The sequence below is a fragment of the Miniopterus schreibersii genome (genome assembly GCF_964146895.1).
Source record: "Miniopterus schreibersii genome assembly, chromosome: 4".
Classification (NCBI taxonomy): Eukaryota; Metazoa; Chordata; class Mammalia; order Chiroptera; family Miniopteridae; genus Miniopterus; species Miniopterus schreibersii.
In genome coordinates, this window is record NC_138105.1 from 94992577 (window position 1) to 95014701 (window position 22125).

General features: G+C 46.3%; 1 protein-coding gene across 1 annotated transcript in view; it reads left to right on the top strand.

Annotated features, from left to right (window-relative positions):
* Nucleotides 1–22125, top strand: part of DOCK2 (dedicator of cytokinesis 2) — a 345160-nt gene that overhangs the window by 113806 nt on the left and 209229 nt on the right. Inside the window, exon 26 of the mRNA XM_081135683.1 lies at nt 7577–7722. Coding sequence (XP_080991809.1) covers nt 7577–7722 — 146 coding nt within the window. The remainder of the gene's footprint in view (nt 1–7576; nt 7723–22125) is intronic.

A 22125-nucleotide genomic window follows, 5' to 3' on the forward strand; every position in this document is an offset into this window, starting at 1 on the left:
GAGTGTGTATGTCAGCCACAGCTAAAGGAAGCTGCAGTTCCAACGTGCTCTGCTCTGCACTCAGAAACTTCTGAGATAGCACAGATCCCGTGCCACATCACACGTAGCAACTTCAGCTGAATTTGTGTAATGTTTTATTTGGAACCTCTTATGAAAAAGGCTTTCTAATCCCCATTTTTGGAGGAAGGGAAGTAAAATGGCCTATCTGAGGTCACACAGCCTGGCAGGGGGAAGTCTGGGATTCAAACCTAGGTCTCCAGACCCTCAATCCAGAGTGTTATCCGCTCCCCTGCACCTGCCTCTGTGTGGGGTAAAGCGAAGAAGGGGAAGATATTGCCAGAATGGGTGCTCAGGGGAGGGGTGAGGGTAAAGAAACACAGTCTTGATTCTTCAAGGATAGTGCAGAAGAATAAAGTTTGAAATAACTCAACACTAAATTAGTTCTAATTCTGAGAGTTGCTCTAAGTGTAAGCAGACAGGGCCCACTCTCTGAAATGAGCAGACATTTGTTCATCTAACGCTTGTTAGGATCCTCCTGCGTGATTGGCATTGTGCTCGGGACTGTGGGAGACGTGACTTGACAGAGATTAGATACCTCAGCCCAGGCTCGCACTGTCTTCTGAGGAAAAGGTAATGAAAGGTTTGACAGTCATGGTTGCCGTTTGCTAATCAGCTTCAGTGACATGAGTAGCTGAATAGATGGTTGGTTAAATTTAAAACAATGAAAGAAATGAGTGGCTGGACTGAAGACTAAATCATGGAGTTGATGAGTGCTCATTATGGTTTAATTTTAGGATTGGGGTTTTTTGTTTGTATTTCCCTAGGACTGTGACCCTTACTGAAAGAACAAGACAGCCATCCGTTCTACCAACCAGTCACCCAATCAGAGACTTGAATTTTCTATTTAAAGAGCTTAGGGGAGCTAGAAGATTCAAGGGGTGGCTGCCTCCAGCCTGCAGAGCCCAGGAGTTAGGACTCATTGTCTGCACCCATGAGCCTGTGAGTGACATTGGATTCACATTGGCCCTGGAGTAAGAGGTCTGCGTGGGAATCTTGCCTCTCTTGTGATCACACTAGTTAAGTAGGTCACGCAGAGGCCCTGGGCAAGCCCTTCGAGCTCCTATTTTTGTTTCTGTAAAGTGGGGACTGCACAGTGTACAAAACAGGTTTTGATAAAGATTAAATACATCTCCAGTGTGATGCCTAGAACCCAGCAGAAGATCAGCATATGTTACATTTCTCTCATGCTCAACATTCCACTCCCCCATGTGCGTCCACTTCAGATGGCTTTCCAGACAAATGGTTTCTGTCCTTTATGAAAATATATCTGTTATCTCCTACCGATGAGAAAACTCGTGTATGTATGCATGTGACCATGGACTAGCTCAGACAGGCTTCAAGGTGGAAGAGTTCCTGCTTAAGTAAAGATTGAAATTCATGGAGTCAGGCAGCTGTATGAGTCTCCAAAGGGGACAGGGGCTGGAGTGGAGGGATTAAGGGATTCTGTGTAGCAGGGTGCAGGAGAGGGGCAGTGGATCGGCAGTGATGAGCCCTGCAGGGGTGAGGGTGGTAAGACTGTTATCACAGGTGTCCTAAGTGCTTATAAACTGATTTGAATTCCAGATGTCACTGAATTGGAACCAAATGGGGCAAGGGTAAAAGACAGCTCTTTGCAGTCAAAAAGCTGCCATGACTCATTTCCCCTGTTGTGTGAATATGAAATGGAGCACATTTGCTGGGAATCCTCTTTTCAAAACTGCCAAGATTATCCAGTAGAGGCTACTCGGTTCAGTTCCAAGGTTTCTCATTTGCTTTTCCTCCTGTTAGGCAGAGTAAGGAGGCAGGGGAGGCAGGGTTCGAACAGGCTGAGCAACACTCATCTGGTGTGGCATCGCCAATGCAATCATCCTGAGCATTAGGGAGCAAATCAGATTTGGGGTCAAGACTCAATTGGCCATATCTGCACCTTTGTTTTCCTAGAAGCACTCCCTGTGGAGCTGGATTGTGGTTTAATGAGCACACTGGCAGGGTAAATGATCTCACGGCAGGCCAAGGGGTAACTGCGGGTACAGGTAGCTGTCAGCACGCCAGCTCCGCCCTGATAGCTTCGTACAGTGTGATGACAGGCCACCTCTGCAGCCACTGCACATCATCAGAGAAACGCCAGTGGGAGCCTCTCATCACTTGCTAGCCAAAGCGGTGGAATGAGCCCCATGATTAGACCCTAATTTGATAAGTCCTACAATGAATCTATTCTCTAGCTCTCATGCTCGAAATGCACACACGTACACGTCTGTACAGCGCGTCTCACCCAGCAGCAAGCTGTGTCAGCGTTGCCTTCAGACTGTGTCCCAAGTCAGTCCACTTTTGTCTGCCTCTCCTGCTTCAGACCAGTTAAGCTTTCACCTTCTCTCCCCTCACTGTCACAGGCAGGAGGCAGGATAATTTAGTAGATGTGAACATGATTCTCTGGAATCCAGGGTTTAAATCCCAGCTCTGCCACTCACTAGGTGTGTGATCTTAGGTAAGTCACTGAGTCTCTCAGAGCTTTCCTCATCCATAAAGTGGGTAGAATGATATACTTCATAGAGAGAAGGCCTGGTAGAGGGTGAAGGCTCAATAAATATTAAACCTCTTCTTTCCCTCTACAAAAAGCCTCCTCAGCGTTCTCATGCCTCTCTTTCTAGGCCCTCCTCCTCCTCCTCATTAAAAACACAAAAACAAAACATATTTATCTCCACCCAATAATCAAATTTTGTAACATGGGTCATGGGGCCTGATGAGACCTGGCCCCAGCCAAGCTCTCCAACTTCATTGTCTTATATTATGTTCCCCATTTCCTATAGTCCAGCCACATTCATCTCCACATGATTGCTCCATTAAGTTAAGCAGATTTCCACCCCAGGGTCTTTGTATATTCCTTCTTCTGCTTGGAATGCTTATCCTAAAGATCTAGTTCCCTTCTTACCCTCAGGTCTCAGCTCAAGTGCTTCCAGCTCAGAGAGGTCTTCTGAACTGCCCATGTGGAGCAGTCTTCCTTGCCCACCTCAGACTCTGTGTCTCATGTTAAACCATTAATTATTTTCCTGGAAGCTATCAGTATTGGTTGCTGTAGCATCAGTTCTAAAGGATCTGCCCATGTCTCTTGGGATACATGATCTCATTTCTGTGCATTGCTCCAGGAGGGCTTTCTCCCTTAGCAGCCAGCACCAGCCTCCCAGGGCTGCCCTCAGGCCGTTGGGGCCTGCTTTGCCTGTGCACCGAGAGCACCCACAGTGCCTGGGACTGTCTATCCCCAGGGTCTCAGTCCTCCCGCTGCTTTTCCCCTGTGGCCCACGCTGTCTCCCAAGCTCCCCTGATGTGAGAGATGTGAGACTTGCCTGCTTTTGCGCTCTGCCTGGCCTCCTTCGCCCCATTCCCCTCCCAGTGGTTTCTGTAACACCTCCTAATAAGTAAGTCACCTTTGCCCAGACCCCATCTTGGAGCTTGCTTCTGGGAATCCAACCCAAGACAGTTATTATCTCCTTAAATTATTTCCAATACCCCACTAGCATATCATATCCCTGAGAACAGCATCTGTTAAAATGACTATTCACTGATATAAATACATCACATATAGACTATCAGAACTTATACATTATATTGGTAACCAATGTGACATTTTTAGACATAAACATGTATCTTCTTAAAGATTCCAGTAGTTATCAATTTCCCCTTCCTGCTGTCACTGTGTATCTGAATGGCAAACACCAACTTATTTATTACAGGATGTTTGCTCATAATTTTTAATACAGCAGCATGTTTTATGTTAAGAGTAATAGACATGTGCTGAACCCAGTAGCTTGGTCTGGACTTTAAGTGGGTATCTACAACAAAGATCTGGACATCCATTTCTTCCTTAGGGTTTTACGCCCTGAGATGCCTGAAGAGGATTTTCCCAGCTGCTGAGTTCTGCGATCTCTAAATAGGCCCCGTTTGTTTGCCTGTGGAGATGTGTTTTGGCCCTCTGGGTTCATAAAGTGAAGACGTCCACCATGTGAAGGCGGGCGGGAGGGAGCGAGGATGGTTCTGGGCATTGTAATTAGGCGTGTTTTCCAGGAGGTGAGTCGTGAATTGTGCGTTGGGGAAATACTAGTAGAGTTGTAAGAGGCTTGTAACTGGATCTGGAATATGAAGTTTGCGGATGGTTATTGATTTCCTGGTGGGTGGAATTACTTTTCTTCCTGACACAGTGGCTGGAGCGGGGAGGTTGTGAGAACAAATTACTACCTGTCAGTCTGAAGTGGTGTCTGCGGAGGTCCCCCTGCGTGTCTAGCCGATCAAACCAAGTGGCCTCTGACACCTGCTTTTCAAGCCAATGGAAGACAAGCAGGCGAACAGAGCTGGGCTCACGCTACTCAGATGTTACCCAGGAGAATTTGAGGTTTCAATTACTTGCTTGCCAAAAGACCCAGGGTGAGGGCATGGTGATCCCAGATAGCCCCGAGTTCCTCATATCCCCCAAGAGGGTTGAGCCGAGCTGAATTCACCTTTCAGTCAATAGGAACTTGGCCAGAGCAGAATGAGTTTCACCTTCAAGCCCTATGAAAAATCGAACTGGGGTGAAGAGTGGATTAACTGCGGATTAACCTGAGCTGGTGACAAAGTCAGGCTGGTTATGAGTAGAGTGAAATTTTAAGTGCAGGCCACTGCAGGCAGGCTTAGAAACAGGGTAACCACAGTGAGGATGTGACTGTGTCTGGCCTTCCTCCCATAGTGGGAGAGGTGCTCCAGAATGTTCTCAGGTCTTTTCCTTCTGTGGGTGGAACCCGGGTGTGTGCCTGGGATTGCAGGCCTGCAAACACTTCCCGAGTGGGGATGTGAGGTGCCAGTCTCATCTCTGTACAGTTTGTGAGAGTGCTCTTCTCCCTCCTGCCACCTCAGCTCCAGGGAGGGGCTTTTCTGTGTGCATATCGTATTCCGTGCACAGGCCTCTGCGGACCCTCCCTCAGTTCCGGGTGGGCTGCGTGCAGGCTGGTGGAGGGCTCGTACTAAACCAGTACCTCTCAAATCACCTTAAGGGGTGACGGGGAACCCCAGCCTCCAGAACCAGTATGAATTTAGACTGTGGGGCAGTTCTACCTTTTGCTGTCAGCTTTATTTCTGGGATGATGACAGGAATCTCACTGGTTGTCCTCTTAACATAGACAGTGACCACAGAGGGCGACAAATGGTGAGACAAAAGCAAGGTCTGGGCACTACAGGAGCGCAGCACACTGTCACCCCAACCAGAGACGGGGTGTCAGGAATGTTGTCCTAGGGGATTTGGCATCTAAGTGAAGCTCTAGGCAGCAAGGAGGAGGTAGTGAGGAGAAGATGGGCAGGATAAGAGCATTACAGGCAAGGAGATAACCTGCAGAAGTTCAGCAGGAGGAGAGACCCTGGCTGGGTGGTGTGGGAGGTAGGGGCTGGAGAGGCTAAAGGGCTTGGTCACAGCTCATCAATCTCACCCTCAGGGCAATAGGAAAGGCCTGAGAAACGCCCAGGAGGGGGTCCTGCGGTCAGGCTGGGGGTTAGGGAAATTTCCACTCCTGAGACTGGAAGCGGGCAGTCAGTGTGGGAGACCTGGTACAGATGATGGAGGAGGTTGGCTTGGGGACACGGTGCATATGACCTCATGGTGGAGTGGATGTTGGAGAGAGCGAGGAGGAGTCAAATTTGCCTTGTTGACTGTGTTACGGGGATGTCTTCACCCTGAGAGTGAGCCAAGGAGCAGGAGTGGACCTGTGCGCAATACGGGACGTTTGGAGGTGGTTCTTGGGAGAGCTTCCCTCCTAGGGCTGCGGCTGTGGCCATGGCTCTGGTCACAAGTGCATTTTAACCACCCTCAAGGTGTTTTCCAAAGCAGACAGAGTATCTCCGTTTCATTCTTTCTGAGGGGCCGTTAATGGGGAAGAGGAGATGAGGAAAAGGACCTTATTTGCAGTGTTCCTGGGTCATGAAATGATTGGCAAAGCATGTCACACTTCAGGGCAGCCATGCATTTAGGTAGCAGCACCTTCTACCACAGGACAAAGCTTCCTTGGAGAAGGAAGAAACTCAAGCCCAGAAACGCTGCCTTTTCCTCCCTACAGCCACTTTGATACAAGAAGACTCTCTCCTGTGAAAATACAGAGTTGAGTAGCTCCGCGGGTTCCCCAGAGCCTGGTCTGAATTGCAATTTGGACTTGTCACCGATGGCAGATCTCCCAGCCTTTGTCAGGCACTGGGTCCCCAGGCTGGGTCTGCATGTCTCTAATACTCACTGCCTCCGCCTCTAAAGATTGATCTAAGGCTCCGTAATATTTATCTTCTAAATCATTCCTGTTTGTTTGCTTGACAATCAAGCCGCAATTTAGAGACGCTGCTTCCTGAAGCTTCACAGACTAATATAATTTCACAGCCCCAATTACAAATGAGAAAAATTATTTCATCTCAAAACAGAGGAGCCAGACGTTTCTGAGAAATCATGGCTCACAAGAAGACAAAAGTACTTCCTGAAAGACAGGCCACCTGATTAATGGCTTCCTCAGCTAGAATCTTGCTGACTCTCGGCACCAGGAGTCTTGGTCTTTCGAGGATGCTGGTTTTGATCATCTGTACAGCAGCTGACTTTCAAATTGATAAACCACTGCTTCTGCTGGGGCCTGGTCTGTGGCTGCCACAACAGTGCTTGTAAACAATGTAAACCCATCCACTGTCTCTCCCCCCACAAATGTATCCTTCTTCTTCCCCCTTCCTCTGGATCTGTATTTTACAGAATCAGAATATTTGATGGGGTTTAGCAGTCATTCAGTTCAACCCTTTATCTGATACTTTAAATGCCTCCTTATCACCCCCATGCATAGGCAGCTACCAGGTGCTTAAATACTTCTAGGATGGAGAGCTCACTACTATACCTTTCCATGAGGATTTACTAATCTAGCTCAATTTTAAATAGAATTTAAAGTCTAATAACTTCTCAAGGAGATCTTTGTTAATACCTAAAAATCTCAAAACTGGCCTTTTCTCTGGGATTCATATCTTTGTAATGGAATATAACTGAGGTATCACAACTAGAATATCAACAGAATGAACTCTTAAGAAAAAAATCTGATCTTAATTATTCCATAGCTGTTTTTATGGCCAGTCCAAACAGGTTGGGGGAGGGACCAGACTTGTGAATGACGTTCTATGGAAATCTTAACCTAATCTTTAACATTTAAATTTTTACAAGGAGAATACATTTGTGAATTACTTATTTAATGAAAAGTTATCTAAAAATAAGAAAGAAAAGAAACTAAAAAAATGAGGAGCCCGCACGGTGTGGCTCAGTGGTTGAGGGTTGACACATGAACCAAGAGGCTGCTGGTTGGATTCCTGGTCAGGGCACATGCCGGGGTTTCGAGCTCAACCCCCAGTAGGGGGTGTGTGGGAGGCAGCCAACCGATGTTTCTCTCTTATCGATGTTTCTCTCTCTCTCTCCCTCTCCCTTCCTCTCTAAAATCAATAAAAACATATTTTTATTAAAAAAAAAAAATGAGGAAGCTCAAGTGCCTCTGAACTGCCTTCCTTGCAGAATGCCGGGACATCCTGCTTCCCGTCATCACCAAAGAACTGAAGGAGCTGCTGGAGCAGGATGAGGTGCAGCACCAGGCCTTGGAGAAGAAGTACTGTGTGGAGCTGCTCAATAGCATCCTGGAGGTGCTCAGCTGTCAGGATGCGGTGAGTGCTCATGAGGATGTAGACATCCTGGACTCGGACTGGGGCTGAGCTGATGAAGCTCTAAAATATTGATGCTGACGAATGGACATTGAAGTGTAAAGATGCATGTCAATGGCTTCCTCTGTGGGCCTACCTTTCCAATGACTAAGCCCCATGGCTGTGAAAGATGGCTTGGAGACTGGAGTTGAACGTGTAGCATTTTGTCGGCGTATTTCTTGTGGGACAGCCCTTTTTGTGGTGTGGATCAGACATATTGCAGGCTTTTTAGATGACTTGTCTATTTCTAAGCATGGCTTGCAGGGGCAGGAGGAGGAGTTTCCTATGCCTACATGGCCAAGAGAAAACCCTCTTACTGCTTTCTTAGCTGATTTAATTTGGTTTTGTTTCTCCAGTTGTCTCCTGTGATGGTGAAAATGATTAAGACTCATTCCATATGAGCAGATTGCTTAGTAGTTACGTCTAGGAGGTATCTGCCCCTAGACAGGCTGGTTTCAGAGGACAGGGTAGAACCAAACAACCAATAAGTGTTTTCTGAGTGTTTGTGTGAGCATTCCTCCTCCTCCCTCCCCAATCCCCACCCCCAGAAAGTCCTTAGAGAAGGGCTTTCTGGATGAACTGTATCTGTGACTGACTATAATTAGAAAACTCTTTGGAACAATAGTCCTTCACTGCTCATATCCCTTAGTCAACCATTATTGTCAATTTCTTTGTGTGTCTCTCTTCTGTGTCATCCTTTTCATTCTTACCACCCTTATTAAGCTTTTTCTTATCTCATTACTAGGAAGATGCAGTAGCTTGTTTGCTTCATTTATTCATTCATTCATTCATTCATTCATTTGTACATATGATGCACCAGGTGCTTGCCAGGCATTGGGGACACAAAGGCATGGATGCTCTCTTAAGAAAATCTTTCCGGACATATAAATAAGCAATTGCAATATAATATAGTGGTTAAAATCTAGATGCATACAAGGAGTCTGGAGCTACAAAGATTGTGTGTGTGTGTGTGTGTGTGTCTGTGTGTGAGAGAGAGAAAGAGAGAGGGCATTTTTGTCAAGGAAACCTACACAAAAGAAGTGCAGCTTCAGCTGGGTGTTCGAGGGTGAGTAATTAATGATCACAGCTGTTATTTTATTTACTGTTTCTAGGCACTGTGTGGAATGCAATCCATGCTTTCACTCTGCTCCTTCTAGTCGGTGCTAAGGATTATTATTCCCACTTTACAGATGAAAAGCCTGAAATACATAAGCTTAACATGCAACTCCAGACAGCAAATAAATTGCATGGTCAAAATTCAAACCTAGGTCGATCAGACTCCAAAGTCTGCATGATCATTGGCATTGGGGATACAAAAGCTTGGTCTTTTCTTTCTTGGGTTCTTTCTATCCTCACCTTTTTTCTTGGGGAGAGGGAGTATAATACACAAAAGCTTGGATATTCAAGAGTCACTCTGCGATAATATGATGATGGTGGTGCTTTCATACATACAGTCAGTCAGGAGCTGGTTGTTGAATTAGCTCTAGTCTTTGCTATTCGATCTTTAAAAAAACTTGTTAAAGGGATAGTTGATCTTATTCTCACAGTGTAGACCCATGAAGGAAGGCCCATCATTTCTCCAGAAACATTCGCCTCTTCCTATTGAAAATAATTTTGCAATGTTCCTTACATTTCAGTAATGCTCGGATCCCTTTTCCTGGGGAAAAAATAGCCTGGGATCCTTGGGACTATGCCAGTGGACCCCAGTTTGAGGAACACACTTTAATGGGCTAACTGCCTATTTTCCAATTTGGGTAGGACAGCCCCAACTCACTGTTCATTTATTAAGCAGTGATGCTGAGATTCCCCCCATCCCATGGGAGTGGCCCCCTAGAGTTCTGTCCTGACAGGTTGTCATCAGTTTGCACATTGGGTGATATCAGACCCTGGTGAAAAGAGGCTACTCTCTCACACATCCTGGGTGCTTGGGCTTCAAAGCAGAGAGGTGAATGGGAGGCTCAGAGCTCCCCTTGGGGACTGTGGCATCTGGACTGGAGGTGTGTGGGAGGCGTGGTGTTGCTCTCTGCTGCCTTAGAGTGTCCTGCTTCCATGATGACTTCTTACTGGTGGCTGGCCCAGCCCTTTCCCAGGGGGCAGGGGGGCTGTCTGCTGGATGAGTTATCAAATACTGTTACTACAATTGGGTTTGGTACAAGATTCTGATGCTCTCCAGCTCTTGAAGATGGAAACCTCTCCACTTCTCAGATGCTTTTTCTTTGATGGAGGTTCATTCAGTAGCCATGATTACTTTGACTTACTGTGAAAATCAGAAATCCCAAGTGTCTAATCTAAATCTCTCTTACTGTTGTATATAGTGGCTTTCAACTCTGGCTGTGCATTTATATCACCCAAGTTGCTTTGTAAAAGCAGCTGTGCCTAGCCCTGGCTGTGTGCTCAGTGGTTAGAGCGCTGCCCCATGCACCAAAGGATTGCAGGTTTGATTCCCAGTCAAGGACACATACCTGGGTTGCAGGTTCGATCCCCCCGGGGCTGCCTGTGGGAAGCAAGGCAACCAATTAATGTGTCTTTCTCACATCAATCTTTTTCTCTCCATCCCTTCCTTCCACTCTCTCTAAAAATCAATGGGAAAAATATCCTCTAGTGAGGATTAACAAAAAAATAAAAGTAAGTAAATAACTAACTGTCTAGGCTTCAGTCCTAGGTATTCTGATGTCATTGGTCAGGGTTTGGCGGGGGCATCTCCATGACAAGATTACCAGGTGATTACAACAGTCAGCCAGGGCAAGGAACCACAGGTCTTTTTGCAGGAGGTCTGGAACTTGAGCATGAATCCACGCGCCTTGGAGGAGCTATTAAAACAGGTCTCCATTCATTAAGTCTAAGGATGGGGCCTGCTCACTTATTTTTCTAACAAGTTCCCAGGTGACATGGATGCTGCTGGTACAGGGACCACACTTTAAGAACCACTACTCTAATATGACCTAATTCTTTTTTTTCATCTTCAGTATCTCCTGGAAATAGAAGAACAGTTGGGCTCATGCTCAGTCCTCTGCCTTCCTAATTGAAGAGCCCTTTCCAGTCTATAAAACCTCGCATCTTCCAATATGGCATTTAATAAACCGTAAAATGGCAAAATCTCCAAGCCCATTCATTTGTACTCATAAATTCATTTTCATGTGGCAGCGGGGACACAGCCTGTGCAAAGATCTAACTTTGAAAACCTGGCCCATCAGCTGTGCTGTTTGGTTTCCACAGGCACCAACTTCTTAAAATTGGAAATTAGGAAGAAAAATAAAAATGGCTCCCAGGGTGACTGTCCTGGATTTTTTTTCTGGGTGTTAGAATCCTCTCTGCTGATGACAGCATAGCCATACTTTTTTTTTTTACTGGCTCTTTGTGGGCAACATGGACCAGCCCATCTCCTCACCCCAAGCATTGACTATGTCTGTCTGCCGGAACCAGGGCCCAGGGGCAGAACCGCGGGTGGAAACTTCACAGCCACAGTGCAGGATGCCAAGCTTCCTTTTGGGGGACATTGTGTGTTTGGGGGATGGGCAAGAACACTAGTCTTCAGTAGGTCATCGTATCCATAATTACACCCCAGCGCAGCAGGCCTGGCATGAGGAAGCTATGATTTCCTGCTATTACATTATCATTGTGACCCTGGCTGGCATATGACTCAGGACAGATGTTCATCTGAGCCTGGGTGTTGGTATTTTTTAATGGTGTTAAATTTCCTGCCCCAGCTACTTGAGTTGCACTCAGCCTATGAAAGAGACCAACTCAGGGGAAGGATGAAAGGCCTGACTTCTGCCTCTGTTAGCTCCTTTCCTCCCTGTCACTGGCCCAGTTTAGTTGTCAACTTCCGTTCCTTTGAAATGCAGTTTCCCACTAGCGTCATCCTGTGCCTTGCCGTCTGGCTGCTGAGTCACTCATAAAATTTAATTTTGCGCCAGGCCAGGAGGGAGTTGAGTTTTCCCCTCTTCAAACAGGCTTTTTGTGTTTGTTTCATTCCTGATGAAAAGTGGGGTCATCCCTTAGTTCCCCGCTTACCAATCATAAGGTAGGTAAAGATGGCTCGCCATCCTGAAGAGGAGATGGCGTTGGTTGTATCTGCATTGCAGATGTAGAGGGAGTGCGGAATCCACTTTGAAAAATAAACCCTGAAGTCTGTCAACTAAACCTGCGGTTTTCCCAATGCCCTCTTATGGTCATGACTGGTCTGGGGCGTCTGACACTTGGACTCATCAGCTTAGACACTAGGCAGGGAGGGCTTTTGCTCCTGTCTTTTCTCTTGCTTAGAATGGCCTTCCCAGGGCCCATTCTTTCTATGCAAGTAAGATGCTAAACTCCTTTTAGGTTCAGCTCAGATAACACTTCTCCTCCGAAATCCTCTCCATTCATGCCCTCTTCCTCTCAGTGCCCTCCCCACCCCAGGAAGGTTTAAGAATTCCCTCTCTGGGTGGTCATAACTATGTGTTCAGACTGATAGGACAGCGCCAATTGCTTTGTTACACTTCCTGGTGTGTGTCCCCTGCCAAGCCTTGAGTCCAGCCTCTCGGAGTTCAAGCCTCACTCCCCAGCTTCTCAGACTTACACTTCCAGCCTGGCCTCTTGCCAATCCACCTTTTCTCTCCATCCCCCTGCTCCATTAAAATTCTTTCAGTGCCTCACTTGCACGGTGCCCCCTTGCCGTGGGTGGTGTGCATGCTGTCGGCACTGCCAGAACCCATCACCTCCACTCTTTGCCCATCTAAATCCCACCTAACGTCGAAGTCAGATGAAGCGTCTCTCCCCAGGAAGCCTCCTCTAGGCCTCTTAGTGCTCCTCTCTTGTGGTCCCAGGGGCAGCTTTTGCCAGTTCCGTGTAGCACCTGTGTGTCATCCTCCATGGATGTACCTGCCTGTGGAACTGGGAGTGCCCTGATGAAGAGAGCTCAACATCACCTGCCCTGCAGCTCTGCCCCCCTCCCCCACTCACCCAAATGGCAGGTGCACAAAGTTATCCGCTGAAAGAATGAATAGATGCACGAATATGATTTGCCCACATCAGTGGTGGGGCCCGATTTCTCCCTTGGGCCTCCTGCTCTGAGCCTAGGAGGATAGATAAGCCTTTTCCTTGTTTTGCCTTCCTTGGGTGTCAGGGACCGGCTGAACTAACCACGCTCTGTTTATGACGCATTATCCGCATTGGTCTGTACAAGCCCTCCCTTATTTCCTGTGTGTGGTGTGAGTGTGTGTGTGTGTGTTTCTTATCTTTCATCCCTATCTCCTGCTCCCACTCCTCTACCTCCCCCACCTATGGGGGATTTGTCAATATGTTGAATTTGCATGTCTGATGCTTGGTGTATGTATTTTTTAACACACAAACACACCCACTCCCACTCCCAGACCTGCCCCTCCCTTAAAGAGGACCAGGCATTGACAGCAAGAGGGCATTGGCATCTTTAGCTCTGTTAGGGTCCAGATGGTGGGGAGGGGAAAGGGCTGTGTTGTGCACGGGGCGTCAGCTGGCTGGAGGGCATTCTTGGTCCAGCTCCTGACCTGCCTCGTGTGAAAGCAGACTCCGCAGCTCTGTGCTTGGGCGCCTTCTGAAGTGCAGCCCCTTGGCCACCCTGAGCTCTGGGCTCTCCCATAATCCTTGGCAGCCTGCCTGGTGCAGGGCTAAAGGGAGGCTGATGCCTCCTCTTTGCATTACCATTTAATTCCCAGGAATCAATACCACCAAGCAAAAACAGCAGGGTTTCTTCTAACCTATCTGCTCCCTCGTATCTCAAATAAAAGGCAGGGAGACGAGCTTGCTGGAATCCTTTGTCTGGGGTGCATTCCAAGCAGAGAGCTGCTAATTAATCCCCCAACTTGAAGTTGAAATAGCTCAAACCCTCTCGTTGTATCCAAGGCTATTTTCTTTATACCCCTTGCTCACTCTCTGCTTCCATGGCGGTACATGTGCCTTTGCTAGCCCAATGGAATGACATTATGAGGCCACGGATGGTGACATCTGATACACTTTCTTTTCCAGCACCTTTGAGCCTGCAGAGTCTTTCCTCATAGATCATAATCATTTGTTTCTGGCCACCCAATGGCAAGGTAGGGTTTACTATCCCCCACTTCATGAATGAGGAAGCTGAGCCTCAGAGAGAGGCCAGCGACCCTCCTGACTGAGGTTAGAGAGTTGGTAAAGGGCAGAGCTGGGAGGAAGTCACCCCATCCCACTCCAAAGTGAGTCACCTCCCACATGCCATGCCTCCCGCCACTTTGCACTTCACTCACCCAGTGTCATTTCCCTGGTGGAGGGGTGAGCACAAGCTCTGGAGTCAGGCTGCATTCATGCGTTCATCCGGCAGACACCTGGCACCTGACCTGGACCCTGCACTACGTGCTGGGGCAATGGTGGGGAACAGAGAAGGACCACATCCCAGCCCCTCCTCTTTCTAGCTGGGAACCTTGGGAAGTCATGCAATCTCTGTGAAATGGGGATGCTATTCCCCCAGGTGGTCAGGATAACAGTGAATGAGAACACCTGTGAAAACAGGCAGCACCCACCTGGCATATAATCCACGCTCCGTACATGTGGCTTCCTTTCTTCCCTCACTGCTCTTCCTTCCTATGTGTCTTCCACTGTTCCAGGCTGCCTCTAAGACATCCCTGTAATTCAAGAACAGTACAGGCAAACAGGTACTGTCCCCTTCCCATTGGAGGCAGCCTGCGCACCAGCCTGTGGCACCAGCTGCTTGGGGGAGGTTGGCCAAGGAAAAGCAGATGCTGCCGCTGTCCCTGCAGGGCAGCTGGGCCTCCTAAGCGTTCCCAGAGGGACTGGAGTAAAGAGTCATCCTTCCTTTTTAGGGGCTCCTGGGGTCCCAGATCACTGCAGGGGGTGGGGTGCTGTAGCTGACCCACATCAGCTTCTGAGAACCAAGTGCTAAATTGTAGGAATCTTGCGAGTTATTTGTTAAATCACTACCACCATTAAAAACTTATATAAATATAATTCAGTAAACTAAATTAAAATCAGAGGTAACAAATAGATATTCAAATGCATCACTTCCTAATTATCTCACTACACTTTAGTCTCACATCTCTTGGTTTCGATTGCCGGGAATACTACATAATGCTGTGTGGCTGCCCATCTCCTCTCAGCTCCATGTTCAGTGATGTCTCATTGGTAGCTTGAAACCAACCATCAGGGAGGATTTGTACACAGAGCTGGCAAACGCTATGTATCCAGACTTGTATTTTCTCCTTTCTCGAGAGCCAGCTGGTAAACACCTGTCGACACATCACTGCTGGGACTCAGTGGAATTGCAGAAAACAAGGAAAGCCCAGGGGAGCTGCACACGTCCCTGCCTCCCAGCGGCCCTGGATCTGCCACTGTCAAAAGGCTCTCATGGGACTGGACCAAGAGAAAAGGCTCCAGGGAGGCAGTAGTTTTTCAGACTAAACACTCAACCCGGAGCCGAGATATAGAAATATGTTTCAGTTGCTATGACAATTCTTACTGACTGGCAGTGGCTTGTTTCCTAGCAGTGTTGAGAATGTGGGGGGCTTACATAGGCCAGTGAGAAAGAGCCCGGATTCCCACACAGGTGAGGGGTGGAGGTGGCTCGGGGCTGTGGGTTTGCTCTGCCTGAACCAGGTGTTCAGTCCACACAGCAGTGGGAGAGGCACACTTTACAGGGACATCATTCTCTTTCCCCTAGTGGGCTCTGGCCTTTTGGCCTTAAATAGGGTTTAAAGATGATTAAGAATTCATTTATTTAGCATATACCACAGTAATCATTGTTATAAGGAAGAGCCATCCATGGATACCAAACTTATTGGGCAAAAGTGTGATGAGAACCAGGGTATCTGCATGGTCTCAAAGTATGTTCCCAAAGTATCCACTTATTAATGACACAAAGAAAGATAGGGACTTTTCAGTGGATAAACCTGACACGCACTGCCTTCACCACGTGATGAAAGGGAGCAGCCCCAGGAAGGACATGAATCTGCATCGTTTGCCTCTTGATAAGATGTACTGAGAAGGACACGGTACCACTCATGTGGGGAATTGTGCCATAAAGGCACAACTGAATCTCATAAGGAATATTCTACAAAATAACAGACTAGTACTCCTCAAAAGTCAAGGAAAGACGAGGAAAGACCGAGGTCCCGTCACATATTGGAGAGGACTTAGGAACCATGACAGCTAAATTCAAAGTAGGATCCTGAATGGGATCATGGACCAGAAAATGAACATTAGAAGGCACTGGCTAAATTAGAATAAGGTCTGTTGTGTAGTTAATAGTTTTGTACCATTGTGAAATTCCTCATTTGAGCATTGTATTCTGGTTATGCTAACATTCAGAAAAGCTGAATGAAGGGTACATAGGAACTTGCTCTACTACTTTTGCAACTTCTCTTTAAGTCTAACATTTCAAAATAAAACATTTTTAAAGATTATTTTTGAAGCATGTAAGGGATGCTTGCTCACTTAGAATGCATTTTGAGGATTAGCAGTTCCCTAAAGTACACCTGTTCCAGCGTGAAGGGATGGATGCTGATAGATGAGGGGTTTTCTCTGCTTTTTCAGTTAAAACTGTAAAATCACAGACAAATGACTAGTCTTACTAGACGATTCCATACTATTAACTGCTCCAAACTATCAAGAGGTGACTGTCACCTACTGAATGAGTAATTTGGCCATTATTTGACTAAACCATTAGTGTGACCTTCAGGGCTACAGCATTTTACTGGGGCTCTTGAACAGCCCTGTCCATGTGGTGATTCCTAGGCCATGTTTTGGGGCTTGGATGTCACCTGATCTTTGCTTGGCAGGCTTGGGAAATGGGTGATTTGGCATAACTTCCCAGATGGCCCTTGGGTTGTTTATTCTTAGGGGATCCACCTGGAAAATTAAATGACAGTTTTTGTTGATGGTTGACTGGAACTGCCCCCCAGTAAAATTAATAATCCAACATGTTCTGTTGCATCAATACCAATTAGAAGTACTTCTGAGGTAGTCTTCAGTATTTCTTTATCTGCCAGGACCAAAGTTTAAAGGAGTTTGCCCGCTGCCAAACCCACAATGACTTCTCTCTGCGCTCCCTTCTGTCCTCTATTCCACGCCCGCCTTGACTGCCCCCCCCCCCCCAGGCCAGGAGCAGGCTAAGGCAAGCGAGGTATTTGCCTGGGGGTGGGGACAAGGTGACCGGGGCACCAAAAATGCTGTAATCAAGAAAAATAATATTTCCATGCAGTGTGGTTTAAATAACCAATAGTTTGATATTTTGCTCATCATGTATTTTTTTTTGCATTAATTTTTATTTTTTAAACCGTGGCATTAAATTTGATTCATCTCGATTATTGAGTTTTTTGACACCTCTCCAATTTTGTCCCCTCAGTCTCTCACCTCAGTTCTGCCTCCCTGTAGTGTTTTCCGTCAACACCAGCTATCTGCAGTAGCAAAGCTGGGCTCTGACGCACGCATGAGCGAGCGTGGCAGCTAGCAGGAGTGGAGAACGCACCTTTCTCTTCACCCCACAAGGATGCTGAGGACAGTTTCCGTCTGCAGGGAACCCTCATAAAAGCCTGAGTTGAAAGGAACAGCCATTTACACGGAACCTTGACTGGGCCAGCCACTTGCTTTCCAAAAACCGTTCTCTACATAATGTCTGAGTTAAATCTCCTCTTCACAGCTGGGAGTGTGAGTTAAAAGCCCTCTCAGCAGCAGAGAAATATAGCTGTGTTTGGTCCAGGTTACAGTTACTGAGGGAACTGTAACTTTGATTTGCCCAACTGGTCTCAATGTAAATCCTTAAGGGAAGTGTGGTGAGCGAGAAAGGGAGTGCTTTGTTTTTTAAGATGCCTTTTTGATCCACAGCTCTGTCTGTAGTGCCTCAGCTGTCCCATACAACCCAGGGCAACTCAGAGAAGTTTCCAGAAAACAACTCAAGAGGTCTTGAATGGACATTGTCCCAGGGAGAGTTCAGATAACATTAGCCGTAGAGAGAAACAATTAGCGTGGCGGCGCAGGTTAGAAAATGCAATGTTTAATTTCATCCCAGTTTCTCCAAGCAACGTGAGATGCTAAAGCTATCTTTGACTTTTTAATTAACACCTTTTCTTCTACCTGGAATTCCAACTCAGCTTAGCTTTCCTCTCCAACCACCTTTCCTACTGTTTTAGTCGGTAGGCTGCTTGCCAAGGCGACCCATCTCTCTGTCCCACCAAACCCTCATGTCCTTCCCTCTTTCTTTGTCTTTTACCTGCTTCCTCCATCTGGAAGGCATTCTTTTTTGCTTGGCCTGAGGGCCTCCAATTAGTGGTTCATAACTGGAATCTAGCCCACTGATCTGTTTCATTTCACTTGCCAAATTATTTAATGAAGTCACTCCCATTACTTCCTTTTGTTTTCTAGGTGTTTTCTAGGTGACTGCAGTCACAGGTTTATGGTGTCTGCCTCACCCCATAAACATCTGGATTATGGCTCCTGAGAGCCAAACCTTGCCCTTCCTGATAGGCCCAACCCAACTTTCCCTTCCACTAAGAAATCCATCTCACAAAACAGTAACTGGGCACCCACTGTTTGTCAATCCATTCTGGGTATCTGGGATGCAAAGGTGATAAAGACAAAATGCTCTTTCATTCAGAACTATGTCTGAGACCTTGTTTCTCAGTGTTCCCCAACTCTTGGTGTTTGGCCTCAGGGGTCCATTCATTTCTCAGGGCCCACCTAGCCCTGTGACTTTCTCCACAGTTAACACTCCCCCCATTGCCACTGTGAATTCTCTCTGAACATCCAAATCATCACCCTTTTGAAGCCTGGGTCAATTCCCCTTATCTCTTACCGACCCAGCTCATTACATGGACATGTATCCACCCAGCCTCCTGGAGTTTTGTCCCAGCCTATCATTTACTAGACGTGCTCCTATATGGGTATCCTACATCTAGTTTACAGACTCTCTAAGAATGGGGCTGACCCAGTCCTATATCTCTCCTCTACTTCTACACTGCCTGGGCACAGTGCCGAACTCTGAGCAGATGCTCAATAATTAATCTTTGTGGTTTGATTGATCCTCTCATCTTCAATTATTCTACTTTCTTGAATACATGCTGACACTAATTTTATTTTTTATACTCAGCAGACCCTAATGAGAAAGGCAGATCTGTTGCTGTTGCATTAAACATCATATACAAAGCAGGTACCAACCTGGAGTATTGTTGTGCTCCCAAAATTGTTTCTACATTGATTTAGAATTCAGCGTGCATTTTCCTACAGAAATAATGCCAAACAATGACGGTGATCAGCCTCTGTGAGTATGTTAAACCCATAGTGTAGCAGAACCCTGGGACAGAGAGCAGAGGCTCACGTTTCCCTGTCCTCATTTCATGAATACTTTGCAGACACTGTAGGTCCTTCACTTTACTTGACACTCATTAGACTTTGCTCATCTTCAAACTGTCTGTTTTCTCATCTAGACCATAAGCCTCATGAATGCAGGGACTGCATCTCTTTTTCTCATGGCCATATTCTAACAGCACCTGGCACAAACAATATCTGTTGACTTTCATCGAGTTAAATGGAAAGATTATGAACTTTGGAGACACAGAGATATGGATTCAGATTCCACCTTCACCTTTAATTAGCTGTGTGACTGGGGAAATGACATGGCCTCTCTGAGCCTCAGCCTATCTTTGCATAGTATTTTTAGGCATGGCTGTCATGTTGATACTTATGTTTCTTCTTTCCTTCCCTCTTGCCCCAGTGTAACCCCATAACAAGTATTTGATTAATTAATGATGTCTGCTTTTTGTGCTGTATTGGTTGAGGTGGTGGTGACAGGGAAGGTGATATTTGGTATGAGAGCCTTTTTAGCAGCTTCAGAGGACATGTGACCTCTATTTCCAGCTCTCATCCTGACAGTCTGTGTGATCTGAGGCAGGTCACTCAGAGGTATCTGTGAAAGAGTGATGCTGGGTTTCAGTTATTTTCAAGCTTTTTTGCCTAAATATCACCCACTTCAGGTGAGTGACTATAAACTCTCAGTGTTCTGGAGGCGGAGCCCAAATTGAATTCAGTTTTATATTTTATCTTAATTATTCATGCATACTTGATATTCTAATTCATGACAGATCAGGGTTTAAAAAATATTCCTGTTATTTGTGAGTCACACATTACTGAACACCTGCTATAAGTCAAACACTCTGTAAAGCACCTTCTCTACAGAAGTCCATTAATTTTTACTGCAATCCAGGGAATAAACTGTTATCATGCTCATGTTATCTATGAACAAACTGAGGTTTACAGGAGTTTAAATAAATAGGTTTAGGCTACACAGAAAATTAGTGGTAGGGCCAGAATTAAATCTGTTTAAATCTAAACCTTTCTCCTACACCTCCTCAAAGGATATACAAAAACAGAGACTTCCCCAAAATGCCTATGCCATGCTAACTGGAGAAAGCAGAACACGAATTGTCCGCATGCTGCCTGACATCACAGATGAATGAGAAGTCAGATATGTTGCAGGGTTGGACTTCTGGGTATAGTATGTCATTTTTGTTTCTGGTAGTGTTTGTGCAATAAATAATGGATGTTTTAAAAGGATGCTCTGTATAATTTAAATATATAATCTGAATAGATAAGAGATAGTTGATTTTGTTAGATATTATAATTTATACTATGCATTTTTATAAGGGATCAGAAATGTGAAAATGAAGGCAAAGCTAGTATTTTTTTATGGCCCCCTCTGGCTTGACAAGCATCACTGTGGCTGTGGTAGGTAGGTGGGTAACAAAGGACAAATATCCCTCAAAGAACCTGAAGGAGAGGCACTAGAAACCCAATGAGCAGAGTCTGAAAGGCACCTCTGTGGATAGTGCAGAGTGTTTTTCTGTGAATAGAGCCAGTCTTTAGGGAACAGAAGGGATGCTTTCATATCTGGGAGCAAGGATTGACATGATTTAGGCAAGGCTGGAGAGGAATGGTTACAGTCTTCCTGAGCCCTCTTCCCAGGGTTAATGACATATCTTCTTGAACAGTATTCTGAAAGACAAGTCACGCACTTCATCTTCTTGGTTACAGTGTAAAAGAAGAGAAGCTTATGGTATACATATGAAAAAGTGGAGTATCACCAGCATCTTTGCTTTTGAGAATAGATAACTTAGCATATTTTTTTATTTTGCTTCAGACTCTGAATTGATAAGATGTAAAGTTAATTTAGGCCGTATCATTTGCCCATCTATCCTTCCATCCATCCATCCATCCATCCATCCATCCATCCATCCATCCATCCATCCATTTATCCATTCATTTGTCCGTCCGTCCATCCGTCCATCCACTCATCCGTGCATCCATCCATCCATGCATCCATCCATGCATCCATCCATCCCTTCATCCATCCATTCTTTCATCCATCCATGCATCCATGCATCCATGCATCCATGCATCCATCCATCCATGCATCCATCCATCCATCCATCCATGGACACATTCATTTCACATATTTATTCATGTGCTAGTCCTTATTCTCTGTCAAGCAGATGATACCCTTTGGACATTCAAAATTAAAAGATGCGGCCCCCTACTTCCAAAAAGTATGAATAAAATTTGGTGGAAACTCAAAAAGAATGGCCAGCCCTGCCTAAGGTGAGGTGAGGTTTTGAGTGATTGAGTCAGAAATGGCCTCCCAAATGTGATGACTGAGCCGTTTTTTACTGCTGAATAAGAGATTGACAGGTGATGGGGGGAAAAGGCATCTCGGACAGAGGTGAAAACCTGCTTTCAAAGGCATTCTGGTTGCTTTCTGTGGGAAGGATGAGCTGACCAAGACTGGCTGGGTTAGGGCCTGGGAGAAACAAAACCTCACCAGACCGGAAGAATTGAACTCCCTCAATGAGCTGACTGTAGTCCAAGGGGCAGTGAATTCTGCGTTATGAAGACGTCATGACCGTGGGAAGGTCATAATCGGAATTCTAGGGAGCAGGTGGGAATCCAAGACTAGGTGTGAGCAGGGCGAGACCGACACAGGTCGAGGGAAAGGGCTTGGTCGGAGGAACACATAAGGCTGTTAGGTGTTAATGGCCAGTACTCTTATTAAAGAAAACACTCTGTTATTACAGCAAAGGACGTAGCAGGTGCACATTTCTCCCAGGTAGTTCTGACAGTACCTTTCTTAGGACATCTTCCCAGATTCCCCCAGCTGGGTTCTTTGTCTCTTTTCTGAGCTTCCTCAGCACTCTGTGATAACACTAGGTGGCCCTTTCCTTACTGTGTGGCTCTCCTCCAGTCAACACTGCCAGCAGGGCCTGGGCTCTCTCTGCCCCTGAATCCCCAGCACTCAGGACAGCACACTGCAGGCACACAGTGAATATCTTACCTGGGCCACATATAGAATTACATGGAGAACATCTTGCAAATAACAGTGCC